Genomic DNA, 12,662 nt, shown 5'->3' with positions numbered 1-12,662 from the left:
GTGTGAGAAGGGGGGATTCAGGGCAGTGACACTTAAGTAAAGTATAGATTCTTCTCATGCCACAAAAGCTGCTGTGAGACTGTTAGAAAGTCATTCTGATACTTCTGGAGTAAAAGGCAATTTCATGCAATTCTTCAAGAATTGACCTACATGATTCTTCTTTTCTTCCCTGGGTTTTCCAAAGGCACACTTCAAAATAAGCCTTAGTAGGCAAAAAAAACAGGGGCTTTCACAGATTTATTGAAGTGCACATATTGATCTTTGTTATAATTACACAACCTGCTATGTTTTTTGGCAAAAACTCCACAGAAGCTGACAGGTATTCTTGTGTTCCTGCTGAAGTGTGTGGGAGCCAGCTGCCAAAACATCTGTCCATCCACTCCTGGAACACTTCTTGTTCCACATCTAAAGGGTCAGATCTTTAGAAGGCATCAACATCTTGAATTGTTCTTTAAAGGTAGTTAGTCAAGAACAAACAAAACAGTCAACAAAGTGTATTGTGGAACTGTTAAAAATCCACGGTAAAACTCAAAATGCTTCTTTATCTGAGTTCCATGGGTGCATTTAAATGGCAGATAAGCCTTTGTATAAAGCAGGTTGCCGAGGACCTTTGACAATCTGATCTGCATTAAGCATATATAAAATCTGGAGCAAATCTCTGTCTTTGGCTTTAATAGGCTTGAAGCTACAGGATAACTTTTTCACAATGGCTTTTTTCTGTCTTGAGGACAGTCATGTTCATGAGACCCCCTGCGAAGAGTGAGACAAGTAATGTACGAGTATGGTAATCATATTAGATACAGGGGTTACAGAGAAGACATCTCAGAAACATTCAACAAGACAACAAGAGGCAACAGTCACAACTTGGAATGGGGGCAATGAGAGTAGATACTAGGAAAAAATGGTTCACGGGAAAGGTGGTTCCCTGGACTGTGGCCCAGAGAGGTGCTGGGACATCCATCCATTGAGAGTTTCAAAGTGGCCAGGATAGGTCTCTAGCAGCCTGCTGTAGCCTTGAATTTGGCCCTGCTTTGAGTGGCCTTCAGAGAGCCCTTCCAACCTGAGTACTTCTGACAGTGAATCTCAGAGCAAAGTGGGGAAAGGTTATTTTCAGCTAGTTCCTTTGGTTACCAAGCTCTGTTTCTGCCCTTACTCAGTCTTTTTGACCTGTTGGTCAAAGATGCTGATGGCCTTCCCTCGGGGTCAGGTGGAAGCTGTCAGTGACCAACTTCTCTGGAAAGGGTGTGAGATGTCATCACCAAGGCTGGCCCTTGACAGTCAGGAATCGCAGGGTCTGGCCAGACGACCTGCTAAATTCTGAAAGCAGCCTGATACAACAGTTATCTCTACACAGTTTATCCCACATGTGTTTTCTGTGGAGAATTCTGTATCACAAAGAAAAATATCCTCAAAAGCAGAATTTCTTAGAGTACCTTCACCGTTTACTTCACAAAATTGCTTCACTTTTTAAATCTTGTGCTTGGTGAACCTGAGCAAGGGTGTTATCTTCAGGGTATAATACAGCTGCTGGTATCATCAGCTGCCTTTCTGAAAGTGAACCATCCTTTTCTCCACACTTCTCTTGCATTTGACTGTGCAAGGAGCTTACAGCTCATTTTTTGTGTCCAATAGTTTCTCTTGTCACTGTCCTGGATGCAGATGCACAGAAGTTTAACAAAATAAAATAAATAGACAGAGCTCTATAGCAGCCTTAAAGATGTAAGCATTAAGACTGGGAAAAAGGTCAGAGAAAAACTTGGTGAGAATGCCTGTCTCCACCCTGGTAACACAGGTTTTGAGAGCTGAAGAAAACACAGAGCTTCAAGAAACTATAACTAGGAGAGAAAGCAATCATGGAAATTCCTATTCATCCAGAGGTTAACAAGTAGAAAAATGTGCAATGGCTACTTAATGCAACTTTAGAAGTGACATTATGAGCTGGCCTAGTTTCCTTTCTTTGAAGACAGCATAATGGAATTTTTTAGTTGCTACAGAATACAGCTGTCCTTGGGGACATTTTATACATTAACACACTCATTAAGAAGGGATATACATTGATCTCAATTTGTTCTAAACTGATTTTTCATTATTTTCATTTTGAATTAGTGAAGTTGTGGAGCCTCCCTAGATACTGTTGCCAGCTGCATTTCCAGGAAAAGACTAAATTAGGCAGTTGGATGCTTGCTTCTCCTAAATTTTTCAGTGGGTCATAATCTTTTGCCAAAAAGAAACTCTACCTTATGGCTGCCTCGGCAACATCGTCCTGCCCCCAAGGACTCTGAATCTGTGGCCGGCACACCCGTTGTGCAGTGGTGGCTCCATGCAAGGACCAGCCACAGCATTCCCAGCCATGCATCCTGGCTCGCCCGCTGGCCTTGTGGGCAATTTTGCCGGAACACCCAAACGTAGGGTTGTCCTTCTCCAGCACCACTGCCAGGTCTTCGCCAGGCACAGAAGAGCCATGCTTGCATGCTTGCAACCCCCCAGTCTCTTCTTTCTGCTTTTGCTCATGTGCTTACCACAGCCCAGAAAGCCAACCATGTCCTGGGCTGCATCAAGAGAAATGTGGCCAGCAGGTCGAGGGAGGGGATTCTCCCCCTCTGCTCCACTCTTGTGAGACCCCACCTGCAGTGCTGTGTCCAGCTCTGGGGCCCCCAACAGAAGAAGGACATGGACCTGCTTGAGTGGGTCCAGAGGAGGCCACGAAGATGATCAGGAGCACCTCCCTTATGAGGACAGATTGAGAGAGCTGGGGCTGTTCAGCCTGGAGAAGAGAAGGCTCCGTGAAGATTTTAGAGCGGCCTACCAGTACTTAAAGGGGACTACAGGAAAGATGGGGAGGGACTCCTTATCAGGGGGTGTAGGGATAGGATAAAGGGTAGCGGTTTTAAACTGAAAGAGGGTAGATTTAGATATAGGGAAGATACATATATGAGGGTGGTGAGGCACTGGAATAGGTTGTCCAGGGAAGCTGTGGCTACCCCCTCCCTGGCAGTGGTCCAGGCCAGGTTGGACGGGGCTTTGAGCAACCTGGGCTGGGGGAAGGTGTCCCTGCTCATGGCAGGGGGGTTGGAACTAGATGATCTTTAAGGTCACTTCCAACCCAAACCATTCTGTGATTCTATGCTTCCTTTCTCTCCATGGTTCTTATCTCTATTGATCAGTTTTCATTATTATACTTAGGATCCTTCCTGAAATGCAGTTCTTCCTTCTCCATTTGTTCTTTTTCTCAGGAAACAGTACAACACAATTCCTATTAAGAACACTACTATTAATACTGGGCACTAAACCTATGTCTCAACAAGGTAGATCACCATAAGTCAAGACAGCCCTGCCCACTGAATCTGTTGCTTTCCAGCTCTACAGATTAAGGAGTGTGACTTCAGGTGTACGGTGAGCCAGACTTCTCTCCAGAGAGCGGTCAGCATTTGGGAGTGGAGCATGAGTCACATCTTGCTGTTTTGAGACATTTTCTTTTTTGTGCACTAATGAATTTGTTGAACTGCTTGTCTGCTAGCTCAGACATCTATTGAGTGCCTCCAAAAGAAACGCAGGAAAAGGCATAAATCTTGAGGCCAGAAGTGCGGCAGTAGCAGCTGTGGTATCAATTCAGCAGACTCTTGTCTGTGAGTCTGGTGTCCTGGAGAGTCATCATCTTGTTCTTTGGTGCATGGTGTGACTTGGAGTGAGTGAGTACCTTGACAAGTGCAGGTTTGTAGTTACCCTGCACTCACCTCCACCTTGTACTTACCACTGTGAATCTTGGAGCCAGTGTATTGTCTTATTTGCTGAGTTTTCTTCAACATAAGGGAAGCAGTCAGGGACTAAGGAAGCACCGGGCTGTAACCATCTGATTCTGAAGATGACCCCATTCCTGCTGCTGCAAAACAATCCCTGCCTTCCCTCATTTGCCACCACTAGCTGAGGTCTCCAAGGGTCTCCAGTGCCAGCTCAAAGGGAGTGAAGTGTCAATATCTCGCGCTCAGCCCAGTTACACCGAGTGAAATGTGGCTGAAGAAAAGATGCAACATCTGGAGATACCCTGTTACTCCTTAAGCACACACGAGGAACATATATACATAGTTAGGTATAAGGAATGCTGCTGCTATTCCTGGCATTGTATCACAGAATTCAGCTCACGTATTTTGCCATATAAAATAAGACTGTAAGAATCTTCCATGTGGGAAATACTTAGGGCTTTCTTTAGGTACTCAGAGGTTGTACTGACAACAGCGTTGATCAAATTAGACTTGGACAGATCACAGCTTTATTTAATAGTAGGGAATGAGCTATAGTTTCGTTCTTTTATACACTGTAGGAAAGATACATGTTGTAACCCAGAATATTTTTTTTAACACATTTAGGAGGGGTACAGTTATGCCCATTTTTTGACGTAGGTGTATATGTTAAAAGTTCGGTGTTTCTGAAAAAGTATTTAGAAGGGAGGCAGACTTTATTGGTCTGCAAAGGGGTTATGGCTTTTAGACTACGCACGTCTGGGTTCACAGAGAGGCTCTGTAGATATATTTGTACTTGACAGAAACTTGCAGTCTGCTTCCAGCAGCATGGTTCCAAGTCTCTAGAGGTGGCACAAGGCAAGGTTTAGCAGCCACAGTTTTCAACAAAATCAACAAAATATGATGACAAAGCATGTGGGGGAGATTTCCTTCTGGTCTGTCTCTGCTCCATTTCCACTACTTCATTTGCTACAAGCACAAAACTCCTCCTGCCTTCTCTTGGCAGAGGAACCCAAGCTAGACTGGACAAAGATGTCATCCTTTGCTCTCCTCATTTTTGCTAGATGATGCATAGTAGACAGGCTCTGATGTGTGCTGTGAAAAAAGAAAAAAAAAAAAAAAACCAACCCACACCTGCACATGAGCATACAATGCTGTATGTTTTGACTTCCTACCCAAATGTTTGCATAAGCATTTCACTTCGTGAAAGAGCACGGATTAATCTTTTTCTGACAGATAAAGATCGTGATGTAGAAGATGCAGGTGACTAGCAAAATAAAAAAGGAAGAGATAATGAACCAGCTAATTCCAGAGTAAGATTATGAAGGATTAGTCTTGTCTAGCACAAATCCACAAGCAAACAGACTAGTTTCCTCTCTGCGTTAACAGAGAATATTGCCATTCAGTGACAGCCATCTCTTATTTACTATGTTAGACAATGTACTCAAAGCTACAGGGTAGGCTTTGTAGATTAACTTGTAAAGAACCTTTGTCTTCAAATGATTAATTTAAATAATTCACTTCAGCAAGTATTGCTGTGATCTCTTCCCGCTCAGAAGGGGGTCATTTCTCCAACTTTTGCTTGTGTCTGAATTACTTGCTCTGTGCTCTAGAGAAGAGTTTTATAAGGAAAGATTGATTTCTCCATTACCTGGTGACCAGCTTCAACATGCATTTAAAGGGGTGTTCCCAAAGGCACTTCTGCAGCATTCAGCTCGCAAATCTGCAGGACTGCCTACGTGTAAACTGCTCATCTCAGTGCTGAAACCACCCCTGCATTTAAATATTTGCAGATGATATGCTCCCTGCAGTAGAGTTATACCAGCTTCCAGCACCACAGGTTTTTCTAAGCCCTGTATTAACATGCAAAGATTATGATGCGCTTTTTTTAATGCCAGTTTGCTTTATAGTCCATTACACACAAAGCCTGTAGTCATACACAGGGGAAGTCATAGCATGTGTGTTTCTTAACGATTGCCTAATGATTTCTAGAGACTTAGCTGTGTTTTGTGTCCTGCGTTACAGTAGTATGTGGTACTACCAATAGATAATGCACGTTTACTGGTGCTGCACATCTCTCTCTGTCCCTGAAAGTCAGCAGATATGTGCAGATGTGTTTGAGAGCACAGTTAGGACTGAAGGAAACAATTTGCATATCTTTTGGTTTTGGCAAGAGGGAGGGTCAAAAGGCAAAGGATGGTTGCGTTGGTTATTTGTTGCAATACAGACAGTCTGTGAAGGCTTGCTGAGCACAGCCCAACAGTCTTGACTTGTGCATTAACCAAGATTTTATGCAAGAAGCATTCAGACTGAACTCTGCCCTACTGTTATAAGTACCTGTAAGTACCTAAGGATTGAATTGAATGGGGAATGCTGATGTCTTAACTGGCTGTAGCACTCATACTTCAGTAAATAGCTCTCCACTAAGATTTTTCCATAATGTCTCCTCCTGCTGCAGCATTCACACATTTTTGAAAGAATGCTGAATTGTAGGGGTTGTGGTGTTCTGAAAATCTCACCCTTCCAAAGCCGGGAATCTCTCAGCACAGAAAGGAAACAGAAGATGGTTTTCATTACAACTTCACAGTAAACACAGGGATTGGCTTTATAATTAGTCTCATTTGGAGCAGTGTGATGCATAGGCCAGATACAAACTTGGATAGCCTTCTGTAGAGTGGGTTAGATAAAATATCTAATGTGTTTGGCTCTGTGTCTACCTGCCTGAGAGGTTCTGAGTTACATGTGTGTATTCTGTATTTATAAGGGTAATAATGCCATCTCCTCAACAGAATGCATCTGAGGACGCTTAATCTGCTTCTCAGAAAGGATATCTGCTGATCCCCCTTCCCTATGCTTCTGCCAAAGCCAGTGAAACATGGAACAAACTTCATAGAACTAGCCAAAGTTAATGATGATCAATTAGGTTGAATAACTTGAGGTTGATTGAGGTATTTAGAAGGGACCTGAATGCTGTGGAAAGATTCAGTGACTGTCTGAGCTCTACTAAAATTTCCAACAGTGCCCTAGTACTTAGCTGAATCATAAGCAAGGGCATGAAGAAAGGGCATCTTCTGACTTTGTGCTGCTGCTCTCACATGTCATACATCATCCCTTTGCCCTTACATAACATTCTCTTAAGTGCTTGTCAATGGATGCAGATTGCAGCATTTGCAAACAGAGCTAGCCTTAGTACTTGCACTCTGGGTTTGATCCTGATTGTTTGACTCTGAAGTCACTTAAGTGCTAGATTATAGAAAATGGACAAGCAAGAGAATCAATAAACCACTTGTATTACCCTGTATTTTTTGGACAGGACATAGCTATGTACAGTGGGTACGTTTAGGGAGAGGATCCCACTGCTTTACTTCCCAGAAAGGTATGGGGGAAGGCAACACACAGAATGAGGCTTGCAAAGTAATTACTAGCTGATAAGTAGCTCAAATCAGCCTTAAAGTCGTTTTTGATGTTTAGCATTTCTGTTAGGGAGGAACTCACTTAAGTAGTGCCAAGAAGAACAGATAAAAAATTAAAAACCAGTCAGCACCAGGAGAATGGCAGCTAGAGTGGGTACCACTTAATATCCTTAGAAGTCCTGGTGCCAGGCTGAGTGAAATGGTTGGGTTTTCACCACTGAGCCCAGTCAGGGGGAGGTTTGGGGTTTTGTGGAAAGCAGTATGCAAGTTGCATTTCAGGAAGTGGGAGGCTCAATAATTGAAAATGTTTCCAGTACTACTTTTTCTTTTTTTTTTCAAATCTTGGCCAAAAATGGTCATTACATTTCTTCCTAGAGTGAGGTTATTTTTTCTTACTTCGTTGGGATTGCACACTTGAAAAATATTCTGTGGGTGCATGCGTGGAAAATATTGGCATATTCAGAATGGCCTCTGTGTGCAGAAAATGGTTACATATTAGAGGGGTGGGAAAAAAGGAATCCTTTCTGACTCACTCTGCATGCTCACATGCACACTAAAAAGAGATTCTCTTCCTCACTGGAACCGCAAAACCACCTATTTAAGAAAGGAAGTGATGGCCAAACCAAAGGTGCTGCACCGTGCAGATAGTTGGTTCTTTCTGGAGTGATCTCAAGCTGTTCCATTCATGCCGCGGGCGCGGCAATATGGTGACATTACGGGTGTGTTTCCGTTGGACGCTGTGCTCGGCAGCTTTGCCAGCTGCAGCAGTTTTTAGAATTGGAGCATGTCTATGAATTTCCCACTTGTGTGCCATCACAGGGTTCGCATTCTTGAGAGCAAGAGGACTTGCGGTTGAATTGTAAAGCTGTTTGCAGACCTGGTCTCTCACCCACAGTGGCAGGCTAAGCTTCTGAAAACAACAGGGTACAACCTCGCCATTTGATGTCAGGTTTGGGCAGAGTTATTTATGTGTTGCTGTGAACCACTGTGATACTTAGGAGGGAGAGACATCCCAGCTAATTCAACCAGTAGTTGAATCTGCTCAAGATGAATTACAGTGTGGTCATCCAGCACATTTTGCAATGTTGGACCTGGTCCTGCTGTCCTTCCACCAGCAAAACTTACATCCAGTTTACTGGGAGTCATGCCTGAAAACATGTGAAGGGCCAGTTTGTGTACTCCTAACCTTGGCTTTCATCAGCTGCAGTGTAGAGAAGAAGGGCTTGAAAGCTGTACCATCATTTGAGGAAATGCCCCATTATAGTATAAGTCAACCCAAGTGGAAGGCGGGACTGTGCCCTCCTTTCTGTCCATTAGACGCTGGTTGCTTTTGCTGGGTTCACAGAATGGGAGGATCCTTGTGTGTTTAAGGGCTGTATCGTCTCTTTCTTCTACGTGGAAGAAATGGGAGATGGGGATGCTCCCTGCCTGTCATAGAGACAGAGGCAGAGAACAGCCCGGTTCCTAATGAGAACTGCAGTATGTAGCTGGTGGTTTACACTGTGAAATGTTCCAAACGGGTCTCTTCACTTGTTCATTGCTTAGTGCCTGTTGGTGTGCTGGCTTAGATTTAGGAAGAACTAAGTAGCCTACAGCTGTAACTTTTTTCCTGTCAAAAATCTATGGTGATAGTTTTGCTTTACTGTCCGAAGTGGAAGGAATACCTTTTGAATCATTGCAGATGTAGGTTATGGAATGCATCCCCTTAAAAGCCAATTCAGAATGGTTCATCTGAACTCTGCCTCTTGACCCGTGTCTTCGAGGGACCCTTCTAGTATTCTGTGATATTCACAGGAGGCTATATGCCAACACCTACGTTTTAAACAAATAATTACAGGAATAGTAAATCGTTCATAAATTCTAGCTTAGCTGTTCCAGTGATGGGGTATGAGGGGGAAACCCACTGCACTGCTATCTGAGATCTTTTCAACATGAATTGGGTCTGACTGCATTACTTTTGAGCACTAAAGCCACAAGTGTTGTACAGCATCCCCAGTGAATGCTGAGGCATCTCATGTCTCTTATACTCCATAACAAATGCCTGATGTGGTACAAAAAAAGACAGGGGGAAATTCTGGGTTAGAAAGTATTTGGCCAAGTATTTTAAGCTTGAAATAAGAACCATGTGATTATAGAACCATATGGTTGAAATATAAGAGCCATGTGATTATAGGACTATATGGTTGAATTAATTTTTTGATTGGGTATCTGGTGATTGCCCCCATGCCACTAGAATAATCTTTTCAGTCTCCCTGCTTTATTTTATCCAAAGAAGTGGTGACTCTACAGGTGAGGGTGATGTGCAGGAGGATATTTCTGAAATGGAATTAGAGTAGATGTTGATGTCTTACTCCTTCTTGTAGAGTCTCTTCTTGGCGGCCTTGGAGACCTGAGTTCCCTGTACAGTGGTGTCGAGCAGCAACTGAATGAAACCCTGAGGCGACGCAGGCATGCCGGAGATGATGACTACAATATCGAGGTGCTGCTAGGTGTGGATGACTCTGTCGTCCGATTCCATGGCAAAGAACATGTTCAAAACTACCTCCTCACCCTCATGAACATAGTGAGTATCTTCCATCATGCTGCATTGCTTGTTTCGGAATATGAAAGGCTTTTGGAATCTCTTGCAGAAGTATCTAGGAGACCATGCTTGATAAAAATATAAATATGATCATTTTTTCTGCTGTTGGCGATGGTTCTCTTGTCAAAATGTTCCCTTTAATTGATCTTTTTCGCAATAGTTTTCTAGGGCACATTCTAGGGTAATTCCACGAATTTGGAAATTGTTGAAAAACAGTGGGGAAAAAAAGTAAACTTGATACACTTCTGCCGCAACACAGTTCTGAAGGAAACCTTGTTAAAGAATAAACAGGCAGAGCAAAATAGTGTTTTAAACACCTGACGGCACTTTGAAAGAAAGTAAACCTTCTACTAACGTCTGTTTCTTATCTTGTGTGGCAATATCCATATTTATATAGAAACTGCAAAAGAACAGAGACTCATAGAACTGCTTTATCGTAGTGTGTCTTACAGGGTTAACAAGTATTTTTTGTCTACATAGACATTTCTGGCTGTAAAATCGATGGCAAGATACTATGTTTTCAGAGACAGTCTTGAACCACACAGTCAGATTCTGTGGAAATGCACATTACAGAAGAACACAGTTCATACTGTACATTAAAAGTCATGTATTATACCAGCACTGACTGCCAGAATTGCTCAAACTTAAATGTTTTCTGTTTTCTCTATCTTAGAAGAAATCTAAAACCAATACATTAATGGAATGCAAAGGAGATGTATAATCCCTTGTAACATGTGGCTTTTTCTTAATGCATATGTGTCAGACCCATACAGATACACCTTAAAAGCTTTTGAGATCATAAGGTTTTTCAGGAAAAAAATCCAATATCCTAAGGACAGATTATAAAAAAATAGGCTTACAATTAATAATGATTTGACGAACGTAGAAATTATTTTTGTACTTTTTATACTCACCTTTTTATTTCTTGAATAATTTTTAAATGATTGCTTAGGCTTACAGATCATCTTTGTAACGTTTCTTTATTCTTCATCACATCAGCTACCATTGTTTCTGACTGAGAGAAATCAGTCCTTTCCCTGTTGCAAAGAACCAGAAACACCTTCTCCCCCTCATCCCCAACCCTCCATTCCAGCTCTCCTTAGTACATAGCATTCCACTTCAGGAGAAACAGCCAGTGTGAATAACACATACAGTGAATTTGTCCTTCACTCCTTGTTTTATGGTTAGTTCATATGCTTGTGCTCATCATTTTTTCTTAGACATTTTCTGTACTCTTAATGCTGCCTTCCCTCCGTCCAACTCTGTACCATTTTGAGGTGGCAAGCATAAAAAGATTCGTTGAGGCTCACCCTTTCACTTAGTTCATTTAAACCTGAATTACATGAGGAGTGACTGATAATTGCTGGGGTGACAGGAGCAATCCCCTGGCACCTAAGCCAGCCAGTGGAAAATCTGCTCCCAATGTGTGGATAGAAGAGGTGAGATTGATGATGCTGCAAAGGGGTGGGAAAGCAGGTAGCAAGACTCAGCATTATATACAGGACTTCTCAGGACAGTGCCTTTGTGTCAGACCTCGTGTGTAACACAGCAATTACAGACACGCTGCATTCAAAATGGTTGAGACATTACTTCTCTCCCATGCCTTCTGCCTTTGGCCTGAGCTGTGATCCACGTGGCTTGTATCATAACGCATACTGTTCTACACAGCTTCCATGTACTGCACACTGTGCAGTGGCTGCATCCCACCCCTGGCTGAGACTGAGGCTGGAAACGCCACCTCTTGTGGTTCAGACGAAAAATGAATTGCCGTATCTGGAGAAGTTTTCTCTGCAAACTCCTCAGTCGAATAAATTAGCTATTCCTTCATAAGGAACTGTGCTTCCAGCAACACAAATCCTGCATGTCTGAAAGACTACACTGCTTAGGGACAGCGCAGACCCCTCAAATATTGAGGGGCCAGGACAGCAGTGTACCCACAGGTATGGTCTCATTGTCATAAGACCCCAGTTACCTTTTAGATGTTTAAAGCCTATTTAAAAAAAAAAACAACAAAAACACAACAACAACAAAAAAAACCCACACAAAAAACCCACCTCAGCACCACACAGCTTTTGCCTGTCACAATCCTATTTCAGTTTTCCAAGTGCACAAACATGCTGAGTGTCTTTGAAAATCAGCCCCACCTGTTCTAGCTCCCAAAAATTTAATTTATAGAATTTGAGAGATAAAAAAAAACCTCTACGTGAATTTAAACCAACTGATATCTTTTCCAGCATAACTCTGTGTACAATTATAACAACTCTGTGTAAAATTATACTGTGCTATAAATCTAGAATAAGAAACCCCAGACATACACACACATTGTAACTGAAAAACAGAATTTAGTCTGCTAGGTTTACAATCTGGAGCTTTGTTCAATTTTATGCCTTTCCTACTGTTTCTGTAATTGTGAGCTTCTATGTTTTAGGTCACTGTGGTATTTCAGCATGCCAGGGGAGTTGCTCTCTAACAATAAATGAATTAATGCTGTAGAATCTTGGTTAGATGAAAAGGGGCTGTTGTCTGTGCATTTGGTTTTGGAGCCCAAGGCATAACTTCCTCTCCTCCTCTGACACGCACAGAGGAAGCATTAGGAAGCTGGGTGTGAAGATCTTTGGGTAGGAACAAGCCACTGAACCTGGGCTGCTCTGGGGATCATCTCTGAGACATGGCTGAACCAACAGCAAGGTTTTCATGGCCATGCATGTACGCCTAGTAACTGTGTATCTTTGTTGTTAGTAGAAGCTTCTTTTCTAGGCTTGAGGGAATCAGAAAGCACATGAGCAAATCTTTGCTTGTTCCTAGAAGACCAGCAGCTGCGGGGACTGCAGCATCTGCAGTCCAGTCCGCTGCTGACACCAACAGACACAGCTCCACACAGCTGAATTTGTCTGACAGACATAAACCTGACTTCAGGTTCAGGTTTAGATT

General features: G+C 42.7%; 1 protein-coding gene across 2 annotated transcripts in view; it reads left to right on the top strand.

Moving 5' to 3' along the window:
* Positions 1–12,662, top strand: part of ADAMTS3 (ADAM metallopeptidase with thrombospondin type 1 motif 3) — a 128,277-nt gene that overhangs the window by 80,144 nt on the left and 35,471 nt on the right. For both annotated transcript variants that reach the window (XM_074905337.1, XM_074905336.1), the window contains exon 5: positions 9,514–9,713. In XM_074905337.1, the coding sequence (XP_074761438.1) occupies positions 9,514–9,713 (200 nt within the window). The remainder of the gene's footprint in view (positions 1–9,513; positions 9,714–12,662) is intronic.

This window comes from Athene noctua, chromosome 4, assembly GCF_965140245.1.
Source record: "Athene noctua chromosome 4, bAthNoc1.hap1.1, whole genome shotgun sequence".
NCBI classification, from domain to species: Eukaryota; Metazoa; Chordata; class Aves; order Strigiformes; family Strigidae; genus Athene; species Athene noctua.
The sequence above is the reverse complement of the archived record's forward strand: the minus strand, read 5'-3'. Positions and strand labels throughout refer to the sequence as shown.